The sequence below is a fragment of the Phascolarctos cinereus genome, unplaced genomic scaffold (assembly GCF_003287225.1).
Source record: "Phascolarctos cinereus isolate Bilbo 61053 unplaced genomic scaffold, phaCin_HiC Scaffold_726;HRSCAF=1367, whole genome shotgun sequence".
Lineage (NCBI taxonomy): Eukaryota > Metazoa > Chordata > Mammalia > Diprotodontia > Phascolarctidae > Phascolarctos > Phascolarctos cinereus.
This window is the reverse complement of record NW_027556098.1, coordinates 176,671,667-176,693,628: the sequence shown is the minus strand read 5'-3', so window position 1 is coordinate 176,693,628 and position 21,962 is coordinate 176,671,667. Positions and strand designations below refer to the sequence as shown.

The 21,962-nt window shown below is 41.9% G+C and overlaps 1 protein-coding gene across 6 annotated transcripts in view; it reads right to left on the bottom strand.

Moving 5' to 3' along the window:
- The window catches only part of GRIK4 (glutamate ionotropic receptor kainate type subunit 4), a 689,615-nt gene that overhangs the window by 247,892 nt on the left and 419,761 nt on the right, over window positions 1-21,962 (bottom strand). For all 6 annotated transcript variants that reach the window (XM_020984853.2, XM_078146898.1, XM_020984864.2 and 3 more), the window contains 2 exons: window positions 8,793-8,971; window positions 3,831-3,884 (listed from right to left, as the gene is read on the bottom strand). In XM_020984853.2, the coding sequence (XP_020840512.1) occupies window positions 3,831-3,884; window positions 8,793-8,971 (233 nt within the window). The remainder of the gene's footprint in view (window positions 1-3,830; window positions 3,885-8,792; window positions 8,972-21,962) is intronic.

Sequence of the window (21,962 nt, the reverse complement as noted above, 5' to 3'; positions counted from 1 at the left end):
CTCTCTCTTTCTCCACATACATATGTGTGTTTCTTTTCTATATGGCAATAACTCCCTATATCTCATTCTCTCTTTCTCATATATGTACATACATGTATTTATGTTGACAAAGACAGACGTATAGAGAAAGCTATTCCAAACTGGAATATGAGTGTATGTGTGTATACACACACACACACACACACACACACATATATATATACACACACTTACATACCTGTATAGCTATTCACTTAGCACAGTGAATGGTATGTATTTATGTACAGTCATATATTTATACTTTATTATAGAGATATATTTACCATATTATTATATGATCATGTTTATGTTTTAATGTCACTCCATATATTTCATATATTTGTGTATACACAGGGAGAGCTGTTGCTATATAGAATATAACTATGAAATTATTTAATAATTAACAGCTATTTAATAAAAAATTACTATATAATATATAGCTACTAAAGCTTAAGGCAGCACTAAGACTTTGGGACACCCTGTGTATAGCCATTCATTTTGCACAGTGAATCATATATATTTATGTGCATGTGCATTTGTGTGTGTATGCAGGTTCCTAGCAGTGAAAAAAATCTTTCAGGTCATTGAGCAAGAGACAAGTGTTGACTGAATGGCCACTGTGTGAAGAGGCCTGTGCTAGGCACTGTGGGAAACATAAAAAGCTGTAGGTCTCTCTCTGCCCTTTCACAGGTCATGGTCTCTTTGGGGACACGTGACAAAAACACAAAAGAAAACCAAGTAACAATACATAGGAGTGTTTGCCTGATAAGGGGAATGGATTATAGGAAGGAGAAGGCATTGTAGGTTCATCATTTTTTGCATGGGAGGAGAATGGTGACCTGGAGACAGAAGGAGTTCCTGGGAAGGTACATTGCTTCTGTGAGGATGTCCTGGAATTGAGACATTCAGAGCAATCACTGCAACTAGGAACAGATACTGTTTGAAAACAAGGTGGCTCAGAATGTGAGGCAGTCTGGCACACCTTAAATGGATGTTTTTCCCCTATTCCCCCTTACTAACGGCCCTCCCCACCTCCATTCTGTGCAACCAACCACCCCATTTAGGTCCTGTTCACCTCTGTCTGTGGCCCCTCTCTATCCCTGAGTGACTTTTCCTCTGGCTCCCACTCCAACTAGCCAGCAATCACATCTGCCACCCCTTTCTATCCTCTCCAGCACAGTGACGCCGGCAGAAATAAATATTTATAAGCTCCTACTGGCTGGACAAGGCCCTTGGTGAGCAGGCTGGCGCAACCTCCTCTACGAGATCAGAAATCGTTTTATTATTCCTAACAGACGTCTGTCTCGTCTCGTCTCAGCAAGCAGAACACTCCTGTGGACTCCAGAACCTTCACTTGCTGCCTGGGTCTTGTAACTGTTCTATTTCTATGCTTTCCTTTCCTACCTGAACAGCATCATCTGTGCTGCTGATTTTTGCCCATTTCTCCTTACACACAGGTTTCGAAATATCTCATTCTTATTGATTCTATCAATCAGAAAGGCACTGCCAGAGGTCAACTCATCCTTTCTCTCGCCTCCAAGCAGTACTGGATCTGATCCATCCTAGTCAGATGAGTGCAAGTGAGGATTTCAAATGGGCCTTCTTATGAAAAACCTCCAGACAATAATATACACCTCATTGTGATCCTAATTGCAATGTCTTACAACTCAACTGTTGGGGCTAAGTTCCAACTTGTGCCATCACCCTTGTGGTTCCATGGAGGCGGATGCTGAATGTTGACTGTGCCCTTGATAGAGTGCTATGTGTGGCAGCCCCTGGCATGCCTTTTGTCTTTGTAACGCTCCTTCTCCTCTGTTTCTCATAGGCACTGGAGGTGGAATGGAATTGTACTTTAATCTCTCTCTTTACTCTCTTGCCAACTTGCCCAGGTGCTCCCTAGATCCTGCCTTATTTTAAGTGAATGTGTCTGTGTGGCTGTGGGAACAGGCTAACTCTTCTCTCCTTGTTTACATATTAACACTCTGATTTTGAGAGTCAGTTCTCACCAGAAAAGCAGGAGAGCTTTTGTCCCCATTGTCTGCCATTGGTAAGCAGGCAGGGCAGTGTGGAACAAAAAGAAATCCTCTGTTCACAACAATCTACCATGCTACCTGGCATCAGAAGTGAGTGAACATAGGCTGTGGGCATTACTGTAGAAGGGATGCCTGCCTCAGGTAGAAGGTTGGATCAGATGACCTCAAAAGTCCCTTCTACCTCTAAGATTCTTGGATGTTCTGTGCAATGCTCTGGAGTCTATGTAAGTCCACAGCTGGCCTGCTTATGGTCTGTATGTGTACACCAACACTTGGGAATACAAAAAAGCAAAGATCATATGGTTCGTCCCTGTCTCTAAATCATACAGGATAACGGAGAAGCTCTCCTGTTCTCAGACTTCCAGGAAAGAAACCTACCAGGAAGTCCTTCCTAGAGTCTGGTTTAGACTCTTTTTGTGGCAAAGCAATTTAAGCATTAAGTATTCTTCTAAGTGTTAAGCTGTAGAATTAGCGAATTGTTTGACTCAGAGTGGAACACTGGCTATGGATCCTAATACTGCTCCTTGACTTACTTAGGGCTTTCTAATAGACTTCCCATGTGACCTTGGACTGGGCCTCAGCTTCCTCACCCGTAAAATGAAGCTGTTGGGCTAGATTCAGTTCAACCAACCATAAGCCTGGGAGCTCCTTGAGAGGAGGGACTGAGGCAACAGGGAAGAGGAATGACAAAACTAGAGCCACCATGTAATTCTGCTCCTTTGCTCAAGACCCTAAGCTCAAGGGTTCTTAACCTTTTTGATGTCATAGACCCCTCTGGCAGCTTGGTGAGGCCTATAGATCCCTTCTCAGAATAATGTTTTTAAATGTATAAAATAAAATATATAGGATTACGAAGGAAATCGTTTACAAAATAATAAGAACACAAATTTGCAGACCCCGTGCTATGCTTTAGATGATCTCTAAGCTACCTTTTAGCTCAAAGATTTTGTGATTCTAAGTCATTCCCACCTGTTGCATCCTAGTTCTCTACCCTGAAATTGGCCTAGAAAATTGAAAATTTGTTCATTATTTCACTCAACAAACACTTGTCAAAGGACTTCTTTGTGGAGAGAATCATGCTAGGTGCTGAGAAAATACAAAGTTGGATAAAGCATGTTCCTTGCCTTTGTAGAACTAACTGTCTAGTAGGGGGAAAGGGCACTTACACAGATAGCTACAAGCAACATTATTACATAAAAAGAGACAGACACAAAGCACTAGGGTATGTGAGGTCTGAGAAGAAGGCTTGTTATTGACTTGGGGGAGTAGGGAAAACTTCTCAGAAAAGAATGTGAATGTCCAATACCAGGAAAACCAACACTAAAAAGATCTATTCATAACCCCGAAAAACTGGAAAAATGTCCTCCCATGACCTGTGGCATTTGCTCAGACATATTAGATTCTCTCCTCAGATTTATATTTGAATACAAAATTCAAGAATGATTGGATTTGAGGAGCTCAATAAAATAATCATTTATTTTATTATTCATGACATCTCTGCAGCTCTCTTAGACTTCCAGAGAATGCATATTCCACCAAGGTTACCCCATTCCAATAATTTGGTCAGGAAGTTCTTCCAACTGTTATTTAAGGCTCCATTGGGTTTTGAGGATCTCAACAGATCTACATTTTCCAAAGTATTAGAACTCAGTGGCTTTCTTGGGCTCCTTCATTTTTACTCCCCCTACTACCTAGTTCCTGAGTCAGACAGTCATAGTCCACCAACACTAATTAATAGTACTCTTAATGAAGAAGGGTTGAAGTGTGAAAATGTCTTACCAGATTAGTGAAGATGTATGTGTAATAGGCTGATACCATCCCCAGTTCAGCTGCCTGGAAAAAAAAAAAGAAGAAGAGAGATTTAGGGGGGGGGGAATCCACGGGAGAGTGACTGTACCTGCAATGTCTAAATCCTTGCCACTCTCTCTGAATGGTCTACCCTCTTCCATACCTTGGAGAATGGAAAATCTTGACTCTGCTCCAGCCCTTGCCTGTGGCCAAGGGGATGGAGAGGAGAATATAGCCCTCCAGGGCACTTTTTTTCCTCTCTTCTCTCTTTTCTGATCTTTTTTGTCCCTGATCAACCTTTCCTGTCAAGGTACCTGGATATGAGGCTGACAGGTGCTATAGAAACAGACAAGTAGATTAGATAAATAATGAGTCCCTTTCTCCCCAGTGCCCATGCCTCTTCCTGATTGCATGGAAGGCTCTTACTATGTATCTGTCACCCCAAGGCCACTGAGAGACTACTGAAGCCAGTGTTCTTACAGTGTATACTTCCAGAGAAAAAGTGTTTCTCTAACAGGAAAAGATACAGGGAAGAAAAAAGATTCATTTTAAAAAAAGACAGAAGCACAAGAAATAAAAATTAAATAGTAGAGAGTCAGGACCAAGGACACTTGTGTTCTAGTGCCAGCTCCCACCACTAATTAGCAGTGACCTTAGACAATCCACTTCCCTTCTATGTGCCTCAGTTTCCTCATTCATAAGGTTCTTCCCTTACAAATGGACTAGATGGCTTTTAATGGCCAAAACAATTCTAAAACTCATGATCCCTTGACTTGGGGCCTTGTGACCCCTGTCTGATAAAGCTTTCAATGGGAGGTAATGTTGCCAGTTACCACCCAAGGAAGACATGAGCCTAGGATTAGCTAGAGAAGGGAGGGTATAGCCCAAATGGTTAAAACCTATTGTTGAAATCTACCATTCTAAAGACAATAGACAAGAGATCCCGAGTTTTTAAAGACTTGAATTCTGAGTAAATAAGAACTTTATAGCTGAAACAGCTGCTCAATAAGGTAAGGGATTACTCTGCAAATCCTTTTGAATTCAAGAGGCAGTAATTGTGCTGCCAAGCCCCAAACAATCACAGGGGCATGGGCATTATGGAACCAGGAGCCCAACAGCCTCTCTTTCCCCAGATTTCCCTGCCTAAGACAGATCTGTCCCTGATCCATTGTATACTGGAAAGAATTTGGGATTCAGAATCAAAGGACCTCAGTTCGAATCCCAGATCAGGCTACTTGCTACCTTTTTGATCTTGTTTCAATGCCATCCATCTCTCTAGGCTTTCATTTTTCTCATCTGTAAAATGAGGGGGGAGACTCAATTATCTCTAAGGTCCCACTCCAATCTGTAAAGAGCTTTGGGTCACTGTGTTCTGCACTGTCCTCCTCTAAGGACCTTGATGCAGTGATGTTACTAGATTCTGGCTATCAGCAATTGAAGCCCTGTGGAAAAGGAAGAAGAAGGAGAGCCTTGAAGCCTTGCTGTGCTGAGTCCCACATGCTTGCTTCTAATGGGAGCCTTTACAAGGCAATCAGTCTGACTGAAGGACATACTACCAGTAGCCTGGAGGGATCCTTCCCTGTTGTCTCTGCTCAATCCCAACTTACCCCCCAGGTTTCCTAACAATGACTACATCAGATTATGTTTCCCCATATGTTGTATCCCCTCAGTAGAATGTAGAGGCATCTGTGTGGGGCAGTAGGTAGAATGCTGGGCCTATAGTCAGGAAGACTCATATTCCTGAGTTCAAATATGGCCTCAGACACATGCTAGCTGTGTGACCTTGGGCAAGTCACCTAACCCTGTTTGCCTCAGTTTTCCTCATCTGTAAAATAAGCTGGGGAAGGAAATGGCAAACTGCTCTAGTATCTTTGCAAAAAAAAAAAAAACCAAATGGGGTCACAATGAGTGAAACAACAACAAAAAGAATGTAAGCCCTTTGAGGAAGTAGTTGCCTCCCCCTTATATTAGAAATTAGGGAAACTGAGGTACTGAGAGGTTAAGTACTTTTCCCAGGGTCACAAGGGTAATAAATACCTTAGAGGATATTTTGAATCTAGGTTTTTCTGACTCCAAGTCCAGATTTTCCTTTGTATGTCCAGCGTCAAGCCCAGTGCCTTGTACAGAACAGATGTGTGTTGGATCAGATTGGTCTAGCTCTAGAAATCATGACTATTCAAGAATGACACAGGTTACAGAGCCACACAGGGCTCCTTCTCAGGGAAAATAGCCAGACTACCAATTGCCACTGAATTAAAACTCTGCTAGGCCTGATAGGGAGACCACCCTCCAGAGAACGACAGAACGAGAGGACTAAACTTTAGCAACTGAGACAAGGACAGGTTCCAGGCCTCAGAATCTGCTCTAGGGTTTACCCCTCATTATGCACTCCATGCAGGGTCGACCTCCAGTTAGGTTCCACTTGTGGATCTCCTTTAGCCTTGAGGTTTTTACCGGCCATGGCTAGTGAGGGCCCTAGAGATGAGAGAGGAAGGAGCAAAAGAAAAGCCTGCATTTAGGGTGTGTGTGTGTGTGTGTGTGTGTGTGTGTGTGTGTGTGTGTGTGTGTGTGTGTGTGTGTGTGTGTGTGTGTGAACATGCACATGTGGATGCCTTAGAAAAGCACTGCTTTGGAGCAGTGGAAAATTACTATAGCAACGGGCTGAAGGGATAGCCCTCAGTAAGGAGAAAACTCATTCAAATCTCTTATTAACTTCAAGACAAAAAAACTGTGGGCGAGGGATGGGTGAGGGGAGAATAGGAAGGGGAGACAATAATCTCAGCGTCTGCCTGGCTTCTCATTCTCATCAGAAGGTAAATAGGAATCAAGTCCCCAGGCAAAAGGTAGCAAGGTGCACTTAAATGTAAAATTAAAATGGTGTTAGCATGGGCCAGTGAGCCCTGGAAAGGCTTTACCACTGTGTCAGCCCTCTCTAGCATCTATCTCTATTTTCCCCTAACCAAGTGCCACTAGCACCTTGCTTGTGATCCAAGAAGGCTTGAAAAGGAACTGTCTGCTTTGCTCCCAAGTCTCTTCTCAACTGTACAACCAAACACACCCCATTCATCACTGGATATTGTCCTTCCCTTGGGTTCTAGCCCCTCCTTTCCTGTTAGATGGTCTCTAAATCTATGATCTATGGGGCAGTGAGGTGGTGCAGAGGATAGAGCTTTGGGCTTGGAATCAGAAAGATTCATCTTTCTAAGTTCAAATCTAGCCTCAGACACTTACTAACTGTGTGATTCTGGGCAAGTCCTTAGCCCTGTTTACCTCAGTTTCATCATCTGTAAAATGGGCTGCAGAAGGAAATGGCAACCCACTCCAGTATCTCTGCCAAGAAAACCCCAAGTGGGGTCACAAAGAGTCAGATGCGACTGAACAACAATAGATCTATGAGCTTATGATTGATCCTATGACTCCCCCAGATCAGAGGGCCAAAAGAGAACTGCTTTCTGGGAGGGAAATGCTATTCAGAATTGCTCCAACATTAGGAATGGCAAACTTGGAGTCTTTTCTACAGTGTGTCCCAAAAGTCTGACTTTCATCTTTTTGTCCTGTATTATGCCTAGAGTGAACAGCTAGGTGATGCAGGGGATAGAGCACTAAACCTAGAGACAAGAAGACTCATTTTCCTGAGTTCAAATCTGGCCTCCGACATTTACTAGCTGTGTGACCCTGGGCAAGTCACTTAACCCTGTTTGCCTCAGTTTCTCTTCTGTAAAATGAGCTGGAGAAGGAAATGGCAAATCACTCTAGTATCTTTGCCAAGAAAACCCCAAATGGGGTCATGAAGAGTTGGATCCAGCTGAAAATGACTGAAAATGACTAAACATATAAATGTGCCCAGAGTGGACTCTGGCTCTGGTCAGGTAAGGTGATGGGGAGGGAAAGTTCTGTTTCCTGAATAGGCAAGGGTTAGATAAAAGGGTCTCCAAGGTCTCTTCCAATTCTAGGACTCTGAGTGACTCTGGGAACCTGCTTTAAACTGCTCCAATGTCCCCCATAGATGATTCACTTCCTTCTGCCCATAAACCATCACACAGGCTATGTCTTTTTTTATTCTTCCTTATTATTTTCTCTATTAAACTGTGTCTCCCCTCTCCCTCATCTCTCTCTCCTTCTCTCTCTCTCTCTCTCTCTCTCTCTCTCTCTCTCTCTCTCTCTCTCTCTCTCTCTCGTCTCTCTGTCTCTGTCTCTCTCTCTGTGTCTCTCTGTCTGTCTCTCTCTCTGTCTCTCTGTCTCTGTCTCTCTGTCTCTCTCCCTCTCTCTCTCCCTTAAAAGTCCAAGTCAAGATTATACTTCTAAAAAGTCTTAACTGTCCCTTCACACAGATTTGACGGTTATGAATAGTCATTCACTTGGGTTTTGTCCATTTGTATGTCCAGACTGTAACTGCTATAACTGTAACTAGATTTGGAATGGAAAGATCTGGGTTCAAACCCTAGCTCTGTCACTTACTGCTTCCGTGACCCTGGGCAAGTCATTTTAACCTCCTTGGGCCTCCGTTTCCTCATCTGTAAAAAGAATCTCCCTTCCAACTCTAAATTCATAATATTATAATCCTTTAGGCCAGAAACATGCTTTTGCCTTCCTTGATACTTCTTATTTTTAGGAAATCTGAGTTCAAATTCCAGCTCTGCTATTTGTGACCATGGACATGTCTTAGCCTCAGTTTCAGAAGTAAAATGGGTCTATAATAATACTTTCTTTCTATCTGGAAAACATTTTGTAAACTATAAAGCATTATGTAAATGAAAAATCATTATCATTATCCAGCTAGCATTTAGAATACGAGTGAGGAAGGAGGGAGGCAGCAGGATAAGGGGGATTCAATCTGTGTTGTGGGATGACTCCGGGAATATCACTTGGAGGCAGCCAAGAAAGAAAATGCTAGTGAAAAAAAGACCTCCCTCTTGGACCCTATGTCCTTATTTCACAGCTCCAGCTCCCTACCTTCAGGAGGATGGTGTGGGACATGGAGGCATTGGCATGGATGATGATGGTGGCTGTCTTGTCATCTCGGATCTCCTTGAGGAGTGGGGTGGGATCCCGGCTGTCATCCAGCATCCTGACGGAGAGTGTGTCCTTGGAGATAAGGAATTGTCTGAGCAGCTTCTCCAGGTTTAAAAGGCCTGAGAGAGAAGAGAGCAGAGACCCTCTCAGGACCTACAGGACTGACTCAGGAACCTGTGCAACAGAGCCAAAAACCTAGGCTACAAGCCCAAAGTCTTGTTAGACTTTGCTATGTAACCTTATGTAACATTTGTACTTTCTGAAAAGATTGCTCTCAGTCTTAATCCTACCCATTGTGTATGTGCTGTGGTTAAAGGGGCAAATGGAGTTTCTTTAGGTTACTCTGACCACCACAACTTCTTGTTCCTGTTTTCACCCACCCTTCCATCAATCCTCTACTTTCAGGAAGATAGGTATCACAGACCCAAGAAACTGGCTAATTCCCACCAGGCCAACTGTCTGTCAAAACATTGGAGTTGTTGCATGAAGACAAAGTGTGTTTATAGTTATTAAAAACACAAGCTTTGAACTGTACTCCAGCAGAAAACCAATTTGGGACTTAGCAGAAAAAAAAAAGTGTCCTTAGGCTAAGGGCCCTCTGATACTACTGGGCACCCAGACACTGGGATCAAGTGGGTCCAGGCTTTTCTCCTTTCCTAGATGAGTGTGCCAGGAGTGTGTAAATGTCTGTGTGTGTGTGTGTGTGTGTGTGTGTGTGTGTATGGCAGGGATCTTCGGTGAAATGAGTACCCTAGATCCTTTTGGAAAAGGAACTAGAGGCATTGAATTGCCGATGGAAAGCAAGAGAATAATGGATAATTTTTTCCCCAACTGGTCCCCATGATTTGAAAGACTGTATGGTATAGGATAAAGCACACTTTATTTGGAATCAGAGGACATGGGGTCAAGTCTAGGCTCTGCTGATGACTAGTTATATGTCCTTGAGCAAAGCACTTAAACTCATTTGGAAGTAAAATAATTAAACCAAATAGTAAGGTCCCTTCTCCTGAGATAAACCAGGGCCATATGTGCACCCCCCACACACACACACATATAAAGACTGGGGAGTAGGAGACATTTAGGCATCCCATGAGCTCCCCTTGCCCAAATCCAAATCTGCTAAGGGAATCTACAGGCTCATGAATGACAAGGTCAAGTAGAGCTAGTAAATATCTGAGGCCAGATATGAACTGAGGTCTTCCTGACTCCATGTCCAAGGCTCTATCCACCTGCCCCATATTCCAAGCTACTTTGCCCTATAAGATTCCTAAAAAAGGAAAGACCTAGAGCTATGAGTTGATGATGGCCCCATTGGCTTAAAGCACCCCAACTGGTTATTCCTAAGAATATGCTGTCACTCCTGGGTCTAGCTAGGCTCTTAGGGATACAAGCACAGTAGAGACATCTCTGATTCCCAGAGACATAGATGCCCAGGAGGCTGAACTCTATGATTTATCCATTCCTAATGCCAAGGCCAAGAGAACACAACTACAAACATTACAAGGCACTAGGGAAAGAGACTCCCTGCCTAGGGTGGAGAGGAGTGGAGTATATATCCTTGGGAAGACTGGGATTTTCTTTATTTTCCAGTGAGGAAGAGGGATGGCAGAATGCTGAACCAGTGATTTGGGCCACATAGGGCCAGGCCTCCTGTAGAAAGTTTGCCCTCTCCTGTGTGGCCATCATAAAGTGCTAAGTCCTTTTTCCAAAACCCCAGAAGTTAGGGAAAGGAAAGAGGGAAACAGAAGGCTCTTGGCGGGGTCGTGTTATTTTAAAACTTTCTTCCAAGGCAATCCAGATATATGTATTGCAATCAAAGGTCTTGGTCTTTCTCCCCTTCTTCAAGAGGAACCTACCTAAGAGTTTTAGATAGCCAGAGAGAGAGAGGAGAGAGGAAGAAGACGGGACCTATAACCCCACCTGAGTTTTCTTGTCTATCAAGTCTCCAAAGACGATGATACTTGTGATACTTTTCACCAGGAAAGCTTAAAGTTCATTTCAGAGTAAAAGGAGACAACATTGTCTGGTGTAAAATAATGTAAAAACCTGGAGAGCCCGTTTTGAATCATGTACCATATTGCTGCGTAGCCTAAGGCAAATTAGTTTCCCTCTCTGGGCCTTGTTTTGCCCTATCCATAGGCTGCAAAGAATATCCAGGAATAAGGTGAAGAATAAAAAGCCATCTGGATTCTTATGTAGATTTAGACAATGGCTTAATTGCTTAGTACACGCTTACTCTGCAGTGAATGAAATGAATTATGCAAAAAAAGCCATCTGGTTAGTTATCTGATCACTGTACACAGAAAGTGTTCTATAATGGTAGGACCCACCTCCAACGTCAAGACCCACTGGCAGAACCAGGAGCTGCTAGCTCTTAAGCACCCTCATGCCAACAGCTGCTGCTCAGCCTGGCTACTTTCTAAGAAAGCAATGATGATCTCCATTAACTTTTCAACTTTATCTCACATTACTCTCTCCCAAACTGTACAATGAGGCAATCTCTACATTTCCTACTGTTTCTCTCTTGCTCCCACTCTTCCCCTTGCCTACAATGGCCTTTCCCCACTTTTTGGGTTGAATTCCTATCCCATCCTTCAAAGTTCAGCACAACTACCACCTCTTCTAGAAAGCCTTCCCAGATTCCTCAGATTTCATAGAGCACTTTGTTCCTCTATTGTACAGTTACCTTGTATCTGATTTGCGTGTCTTGGCTAGGCCTTGATGTGCTTCTAGGTGCACATGTTGTCTCCCCTGCTGGAGTGCAGGTTCCCTGAGGGCAGGGACTATTTCATTTATGTCTTTGTATCCCCAGTGTTTAGCACTATGTGAGGACCATAGCAGGGGTTTAATAAATGCCTGCCTGCTTGATTACCATGTATTATTTGTATAATGGTTAACTGTATTTGCCTTATCATCCTACTAGGCTGTAAACTACAGGAGACCAGGATATATGTCTTATTTTAATTTTGTATCTTCTCTAGTCCTAATACAGAACTATGCACATGGTAGGTGCTCTTAGGAAAGGTGATGAGTTGAATTGAATCATATCTTATCAGTGGGTGAGCTGAGATGTTCACTGAGGGAAACTGGACAATAAAGGCAAATCCCAGTGATCCCAGAGTAATGGCTCAGAAAATTTTTCCAGTCTGGCTGGGAATAAGGCCAAATCCCCAGGGATTCTCCAGAAAGGCAATGAAATTCAGCAAAATGAGATAAGGAAGCTTGGGAGAGTGACAGCTGGATTATGTCTGATATGAGGGAGCCCCAGACAACACAGCCCAGGAACATTTTATCCTGGGAAAGAATATACTGAGAGTGCCAGGTAAGCTACCCAGGAGGCTCATCTCCCATGTCTTTTTAGTATCTTCCACACACCATTGCCCAGGCCTCAGAGGCCATAACAAGGAGAAGGGTCAGGGACACTTCAGGAGAGCCTTAGAGTCTGTACCTGGAACTATCCGCTCAAAACAGATAGCCCCACTGAGGGTTCAAAGAAGTAACAATGGAAAAGCATGAGAGGGAAGCATTTTACATAGATGAGGAGTCAGGATACCTAAGTTATAGTCCTGGGCTTGCTACAAATTACCTGTGTGACCTTGGGCTTAACCTCCCTTTGGGTTTTGGTTATCTTATTCATAAAATAAAACTCAAGCATTTATTAAATAGTTATTATGTGCTAGACACTGTTGCTCTTTACTGGAGATACAGAAACAAAGACAGTTTCTGCCCTCAAGGAGCTCACATTCTTCTGGAGCTGAGGAAAAGGAGGGAGTTGGGGAATAGTATGGACACAGATAAGTAAATGTAGTAATAGCAGTCCAAGTACCTGCAAAAAATGGACACACACACACTCCCACCCTCCACACTACTCTTCCCTCCACATCTCTACCTCCATCTTTCAAGGCCCATTTCTTCAAGGAAGTCTCTGATGATAGGATCAAGGATTTAAAGTTGGAAAAGGACCTTGTGGATCATCTAGTTGTTCTTCCCTCACACCAACATTTTCAGAAGAGGAAAATTAATTTCAAGGTCATACAGGAAATGGGGGCAGAATTTGAACCCATGTTCCCTGATGCTAAAGCCACTCATCTTCCTATTGGACCACATGACCATTAGCGCATACTGGTTTCCGCATTCATATTCAATCAAGTCTTTGTTTACGATCTGATGTAGTGGCATTCTTCTCATTGGATCTGGAGTCAAAGAACCTGGATTTGAGCCCCAATTCTGACTCTTATGAATTATGTAACTTTAGGCAAGTCCTAATCTCTCTGAGGCTCAAATTCTTATCTAAACAAATGGAGATAATTATATGTCCCTAGCTAACTTTTAGAGCTGCTGACTTTGCAGCCCAGATATTGTTAGGGTAGAATAGGGACAAAAAATTCCCACCCAGGTTAGTGTTTCTCATCCTTGTTGCTCACATTAGATTGATGCACTAAAAAACCTTACCCCCTCTGAAAGTTCTTTCTGCCTCCAGGAGAAAGCTGGTGTAAGTACCATGGGGGAGAAGATGCCATCTCTACATTGAATTCACTTACATGAAGAGAATTCTGGATCTCCATTCCAAACAAGAATCAATGTTATTCAGAGACTTAGCTAGATGGCACAAAGGATAGAGAGACGGACCTGGAGTCAGGAAGATCTGAGTTCAAATCTGACCTCAGACAATTACTAACTGTGTGATCCTAGGCAAGTTACTTAACCTCTATCTGCCTCAGTTTCTTCATCTATAAAATGAGGATCATAATAGTAGCTACCTTTACAGGGTGAGGCATGAGAATCAAATGAGATAATGTTTGTATAGCACTTAGCACAATGCCTGGTACATAGTAGCTATTTAATAAATGCGTACTCTTTTCCCTCTTAGGCTTGCATTTTCTCCCTCTTCTTATACTGAAAACTCCATGAATTCAGGGACCATATCTTAACTAAATTTTATATCTCCTTAGAGTCTAGCATGATGTGCTGCTCATAGTAGATATTTATCCTAGGCTTGTAAATTTAGAACTGGAAGGAATCTTAGAGGTCCTCCAATCTAACCTTTGCTCGCTCTCTCTCTCTCTCTCTCTCTCTCTCTCTCTCTCTCTCTCTCTCTCTCTGTCTTTTAGAAAATTTGGACACTGAGAATTAATAACTTTCCTCTGGTCACACAGCTGGTAAAATCAGAGATGAAATCTGAACTCACGTCTTCCTGGCTCCCAGCCCACCATGCGATCCACTGTGCCCCATTGCCTTGCAATGAATATATGTGTGTTAAATTGTAAATCTTACAGTAAATGTAACTTACTATGTTTTATTGTGATGTATTCTTCTCTGATTGTTCCCTGTGTGTTGGTCTTGTCACCCCAGCTACACAATAGGCTCCTTAAAGACAGGAGCCATTCTTCATAATTCTCTGTCTTTATAGAACCCAACACAGTAGGCACTCAGTATTTCATGAATTGATTTGAAATTGAATTGAGTTTAATGCAGTAGAATTGGATTCAACTAGTGAATCACAGTATTAGAAGGAGTGAGAATGAGAAAGACCAAAGGGCTGGGATACAACAGATCCAGGTCCACACAGAACTATGACTTTCCCTTGGAAGCAACAATAGCCCCAAAGAATTGCTAAGAGTCTACCTCTTACCTGAGACATCAGAATAAAAGCTGATTTCACAGGCATGTCATCTTGGAAGTTTTCATTAGCTCTATTACTACTTGATGGAATTTCTTGTTTGCTTTTTGGTGGTTTAGAAACTGGTGAAATGACCATGACTTGTTGGTGCTTAAGGCATCAGAAGCAACAGCTTCTCCTCTCTTTCTGCCTTGTTGCCTCCTTCCTTCCCCTCCTACCCAATCACAGGCAGCCTAGTTTTACCTCCAGAGTCATGCCTTCCCCATCCTGAGTACTGGATGAGTCTAGCAGTGCATCTCAGGATGCAGCAGGAGAGATCCATCTGTGAAAGACCCGGCAAGCTATTTATTCTAGGGAAGAGGAGACAAGTTTGTCTCCCAGGAGCTAGAGAGGAACAGAGGAGTCCTAGTGATGAGGCCCATTATTGAAGTAGGCAAAATAACCTATTACCTAGGGGGAGAGATTTCCAAGGACCAGAAACCACTCTTCCCCTGCCTTATTTCAAACTATGCCCTCTTCTACCTTATGCTGAAGCTAATACTGAAAATTGTACCTTATTTCTTTAACTAATGCCTTTGAGTCCTGCTAAAATGCAAATAACTCTAAGAGGGATGTCATATTAAACCTCATCAGTTATTTAGACCTCAGTATGAATGAGTTTCAAATTATTTCTCAAGAGAGCAATTTTTCATAAGTAGAAAGACCATGAGGTAACTGCCAGAGATTAGAAAGGAAAGAGTCACTTAAAAAAAGGAAAGGTATAGAAGTGGCATGAGAAGGGGGATTCTAAAGAACAATGTAATGCAACAAATGCTTTAAAGCACCTACTGTGTATGAACCACTGCACCTGGTGCTAGAGATATATTAAAAAAAAAAAAGAACAGCCCCTGATCACAGGAAACTTATAGTCTACTACAGTGGGGTAGGGGATGAAACATATCCATAGATAAGAATAATGCAAGGTAGAGATACTGGGGACAATGGAAGGGTCAAATTCTGTGCTCTAGAAAAATTTCAAAAAGAGAAAATTTTTACATAGGAGCAATTTTTGCCATTTTCTCCTCCAAACTTACCATGGAGTACAATAACTTCACTATTTTGTCGAGGGTTGGTCCAAGGTAGGGGCATTAGCTCCATTTACAGTGATTATGGGTAGCAAAACTAAACCATCTCACTGTAAGCAAACTGGGAGAGAACATTACAAAAAGCAAAATGGATAACTGATTACATTAAATTGAAAAGTTTTTGCACAAAGCCAATACAACCAAAATTAGAAGGCAGAAAATTCTAAATATATATTCTATATAATATAAATTCTAAAACACAGAGAGAATTAAGTCAAATTTATAAGAATACAAGCCATTCCCCAATTGATAAATGGTCAAAGGATATGAACAGGCAGTTCTCAGATGAAGAAATTCAAGCCATCTATAGTCATATGAAAAAATGCTCTAGATCACTATTGATTTAGAGAAATGCAAATCTATCAGATTGGCCAACATGACAAAACAGTAAAATGATGAATGTTGGAGAAGATGTGGGAAAATTGGCATACTAATGCATTGTTAGTGGAGTTGCAAAATGATCCAACCATTTTGGAGAGCAATTTGGAACTATGCCCAAAGGGCTATAAAAATGTGCATACCTTTGACCCAGTAATAGCACTTCTAGGGCTATATCTCAGAGAGATCACACAAATAGGAAAAGGAACTACATGTACAAAAATATTTATAGCAGCTCTTTTTGCAGTGGCAAGGAATTGGAAATTGAGAAGATGCCCATCAATTGGGGAATGGCTGAACAAGTTGTGGTATATGAAAGTAATGGAATACTATTGTGCTATAAGAAATGATGAACAGGCTGACTTCAGAAAAACTTGGAAAGACTTGCATGGTCTGATGCTGAATGAAATGAGCAGAACCAGGAGAATGTTGTACACTGTAACAGCCACATTGTGCAAGTGACGAATATTGATAGACTTAACCCTTCTCAGCAATACAAAGATCTAAGACATCTGCAAAGGCCTCACGTTGGAAAATGCTTTCTACATCCAAAGAAAGAACTACGGAGTTTGAATGCAGATTGAAGCATACTATTTGCTATTTTTTTTCTTCTGTTGTGTTTTGTTTCCTCTTTCTGGTGGTGTCTCCTATTGGTTCTAATTCTTACCTACAAATCACTAATGTGAAAATATGTTTAATAGGAATATATATGTATAGCCTATATCAGATTGTGCGCCATCTTGGGGAGGGAAGTGGGGAGAGAGAGGGAGAAAAATTTAAAAATCAAAAGCTTATGGAAGTGATTGTTGATAATTCAAAATACATTAATTAAAAAATTAAAAAAAAAAAACAACGAAATCTTCTCCCACTCAACCAACTTGGCTACAAGTCTGATGCTTTCTAAGAAGGGGCAGGTGGCTCAGTCCCCTTATTCATGGTAACAAGCTACATTCCTCGACCTCATCTCTTCCCTTGGTAAAATGAGGAAAAAATGAGAGCTGGTACATGTCGCTTCCTTAGTGGTGGCAGGGTAACTGCAGGCTGAGAGGCTGAATGGAGGATACATGGACAGGATGAATGAGACACTTCTGGGAAAGGGATCACAAAGATACAGAGTTAGAGCTTGAAGGCACCTCAGAAGTAATTGAGGGCTGGGAACTTCTTGAAATCAAATAGATCATTTCTCCTGAAGAGTCCAGTCAGCACCTGCTTTGAGAGTGAGATGAGCTGGAAAATGATGACCTCAGTTAGACTGACATGTCACTGCAGCCTACTGGCTTCCAACAGCTATCTCTGATGGCAAGGGACCATAGTTTCCTTCCACGGGGCTGGAAACTTGCTTTTCTCCACCTCATGCAGGCACCCAGTGCCCTCTGCTCCCCTCTTATCTCCAAACACACTTCTTCCCCACATCCTGCACCCATGGTAGGTTCACTCACCATAAGTACTCATTAAATATATTTGTGTTTTGTTAAGGACAGTACTTCAATTAACATAGGCTGAACTTCACTTGTGTGAAGGGTCCTGTCCTTGGTTCTGAAGGGTAAGAGAAGAAATAAGGTCCCCCCTTTGAGAAGCCCCCAGTTCAATAGGGGTAAGGGTGTGATGTGAAGATATGTATACAAGAAAAGAAGACACGAAAACTATAGCAAACAAAAATGCTGGAACTAGAAGAGTCCTTGGTTTGCAGAGGAGAAAACTGAGGACTAAGGAAATTAAATGACTTGTCCAAGGTCACCTAGTTAATCAGCTGAGCACAAATTAGAATTCAGGACACCTTATTCCTAATACAATGGGTTTTTTTCCCTGTGTACTGCTCTGCTTCTTAAAAAAAAAAGGTACAAAAAAGCAGTATAAGCTATATCTATGGATCCTATCTCAATTAACTAACAAGGAATCAAATGGACAGAGTCCAATCTGAGGGGCTGAGTGGATCACTCCATAGCATGAATCATTTGAGAGCTCTGAAGACACCCTATAGGATGTCTTAAATACCTCAGAACACTAGAACAATCTGAGTTTTCCTGGGCTTTTAGGGTATGGCCTATGATGCTGTTTTCAAGCCCTTCGTACCATATCTCTTTTTCCTTCCTAAATGATTTTTTTCTCTTATTTTAAATTTTAAAAGTTAAAAACCCACCCACACAAGCATTTTCCCTCCCCAACACACACACACTCACACACACACACACACACGCACACACATTTCCCCCTAGCCAAACATAGTTCATTTCCATGCGATGAAAACCCAGTTATTAAAAATCCATGTTCTGAGAGAAATGAGAACGAGCAAATGAGTGAGTGGCATGATTCCCCATGGAATGTTCTGGGTTATGTCTAATTTCACTGGCTGAGAAATAAAATTAGATTCCTCTTCTTAATTCCACTTGCAGTGTCTCTCAGCTTTGCATTAATGAGACAGACTGCAAAGTGTCCCCTCCCCAACTCTGAAATGGAGCTGTCTTACATCAGACCTTCATTTTCTCCTTCCTTGATTAGATTTTCCTTTCACTCCTTCCCTTAACCTCTCCTCCCCTAGCTGATCTTTCCCTGGTAGGGCCTGGGCTCTGCTACATGGATCTTTGGGGTCTGTGGGGACCAGTGTCACTCAAAGGCCTCCACTGATAGATAAGTTTTCCAAATAGAAGAGGCATCCACCAACTGATAAGTCCCAGGCTGGGCTGTCTGCCTTAGCTCCACTTCTGTCTCAGTGGGTTTATCATTTTCAGCATCTTGTTACAGTTTTTTGCCCTATCAGTTCTCTTCTCTCCTCCCTACCCTCAGGTATAGCAAGAGGCAGCTCAGATACAGGGAAATTTTTTCTCTATTTCAATGACACCAACTCTTACCACTAATGGTATAGCTCTTTGAATCTGAGAATGTGTTGGTAGCTTCTAGCTTTGAACTTGTGAAGCCCACTGAGCAAAGTCCAGCAGAATCAGAGGTAGCTTGGTGAGAGCTACTTGGTAGATAATATAAAGCCTAGCTTAAGTTCTTCCCTCCTCCACGAGGTCTTTCCTGAAGACTCCAATGAACACTGACCTCTCCTTTCATCTGAACTCCCATAGTATTGTACCTTATTAGTTGGGAAAATCACTTAGTCTTTCCTTAGCCTCAGTTTCTTCATCTGTAAACGAAGACAATAACACTAGCACCTAAACTTTAAAACACTATATAAATGCTAGCTATCATTATTATCATTATTATTATTATTATTATTATTATTATTATTATTATTATTATTATTATTATCAAGGCATGGTGGCTCCTGTCTATAATCCCTGCTACCTGAGAGGCTGAGGCAGGTAGATGGATTGAGCTTAAGAGCTGTGAGCTGCCACAGGCTGGACTGATTGGGTGTCCACACTAAACCTGGGGTCAATGTGGTGCTGGAGGCCACCAAACTGACTAAGGAGGTATGAACCAGCCTGCATCAGAAACAGATCAATAGTGGGATCAGGTATGTTCATGGCCACTGCACTTCTAGTCTAGGTGAGATAGGGACACCAAGGAGAGAGAGACAGAGAGAGACAGAGACACAGACAGAGAAACAGGGAGAAACAGAGAGAGACAGAGAGAGAGAGAGAAAGAGAGAGAGAGAGAGAGAGAGAGAGAGAGAGAGAGAGAGAGAGAGAGAGAGGACAGAGAAATGCATGTATACATGTATATATGTGTGTATATATGCAACATACACATGCATATATATGTGTATGTATATGCATGTATACTGTATATATATTATTGTGAAGATCACATGAGATCATAGTTTAAAGCTAGAAGGGACCTGGGACACCAACAATCAGAGGTTCCTAATGTTTGGAGTCATGGAACCCTTTGCTAGTCTAGTAAATCTATGGATCCCTTCTTAGAATAATGTTTCAGAATGTAAATAAATAATATATGGACTACAAAGGAAACCAATCATATTGAAAATAAAAATATTTTTTAAAAAAAAACCTAAGTGCACATGACCCAGAATTCAGGAACTAGTCTATTCTTCTCAGCTTATAGTTAAAGAAACTGAAGCCATAGAAACGGAATGGCTTTCTCACAGTCACACAAGTATCGAGTAGTGAAGCTAGGAATTGTCAGGACTTCTGAAAAATTCAGGGCACTCACCACTACTCTCAAATAATGTATAGTATGAATTTTTTAAGACTTATACCACTCTATAAAGGTAAACTCAAAGTGCTATATTCTTCTTACTAGTTCAGGGACTGTGGATAAATTAAATTAATTCATCTTTATGAATCTTCCCCACCTAGAAAATGGAGACAAGAATAACTATAATACCTACCTTCTAGTGGTGGTGTGTGGGAAAGAGGTTTGTAAAATGCAACATATTTGTGATCTGTCAGTAGCTTGCTGGAATCTAGGAGCAATGAGTTCAAGTCTTGCCCCTGATACATACTAGATGCATGATGGTAGACTATTCATTTAACCTCCCAGTTTCTCAGGTAACTCTCTAGGACACTAGGTTACAGACAAAATGTCGAGATGCATTTATGGAAGAAGTTTCCATACCAAGAGATCTGTACACCATCATGGGTGTCATGGGAGCAGGTACAGAGGATACAGTTTAAGTGTTTGAGGGTCAGAAATGTATCTCATACTTCTGTTTGCACACATGCCTAGCCAAGTGTTGACACACAGTTAGTGCCCAGTAAATAATTGCTGATTGTTGAGTGAGTTTATCAATGTGTTTCTATGCGCACCCAGTTTCCTTGGCACCATCAGTCCTAGTTTGTAGGAAAGGGCCAGGGGCCAGCATAATTAATTCCCCAATGGAGATCTCCAGCTCCCCACCCCCATGGCCATGTTCCTGGACCCCATCTATGCAACTGCTTTCCAGTCAGTGGAGTGGTGATTAAAAGTACCTTCATGGTAGGGATGTTTGGAGGGTTAATTAGTTAATGTCAGTAAAGACCTCTGGAGAGGAAGATTACTGGGCAAAAGCTGTACGTTATTATTGCAGCAAATGCTTCTGTGGGAATGGAGGTACTTTACCCTGGGTGTAGGGAGCTCTAAGTTGTAGGATGTGCCCAAGCTTTGGCACGGTAGGGTGGGTAAATCTCACAAGGAGGCAATCAACCCTTGTGCATGTCATTTGAAGATCTTAAAGCATGTTACAAATGACACTCATTCCCAAAGTGGGTACACTAAGGCACAAAAAAAAAGACAGAAAAGAATGTAGGGGCACATCTGGGAGTATGCCAACCTTCTAAGGCATCTGCCAGCGGTAGTTCTTCTCAAATTAGGTGGCACATTCTTGTGAAAGACCCTCAATGACTCCCCATCTCCCAGAGCAGTGGTTATCATCACACAGTTTTTGCAAGGGGTCCTAGATTTCACATGCCAAGCATAAATAACCAAGCATACTTTTGTAGACTGAATAAATACTGTCTTAACCATACTATTATTTTTCAAATGTATAGAAACTACTATGATGAATAAAATATAAATTCCTTCAAAAGCACTACTAAATTCATAGCAGCTTGAATGTATTTACTTAATGCATGGAAAATGATAGCCCAACTATTATCATGTGGAGGCTATGAATTTTTTTTGACATTTAAAAGGGGTTTTCATGTTCAAAAAGGTTGAGCAACACTGAAGTCCAAGAAAAGAATCCAAACTCCTCAGCCTGGTATTCAAAGTCCTTTCAAATCTGATTCCACTGTACCTTTACAGTCTTATCTTAAATTGCTTTTTTTGGACTTCAGTTAGAAGAATCTACTCAGCAATCCTCCAACATGCACTGTGTTCTCCAACTTCCATGCCTTTGCTCACTCTGTCCCTAGTTTCTGGCATGTCCTCATTTCCCTTCTTCACTTGTTGAATTCCAAGCTATTTTTTTTAAAATTCTAATTCCAATGCCATGTCCCTCTACTAAGCCTTCTTCGACCCCCACTTTGAGTCTCAAGTAACACTTTTCTTTTTACCTCCCAAACACACAAGCCTTTCCTGACCCCTACCCCCCAGCTGCTA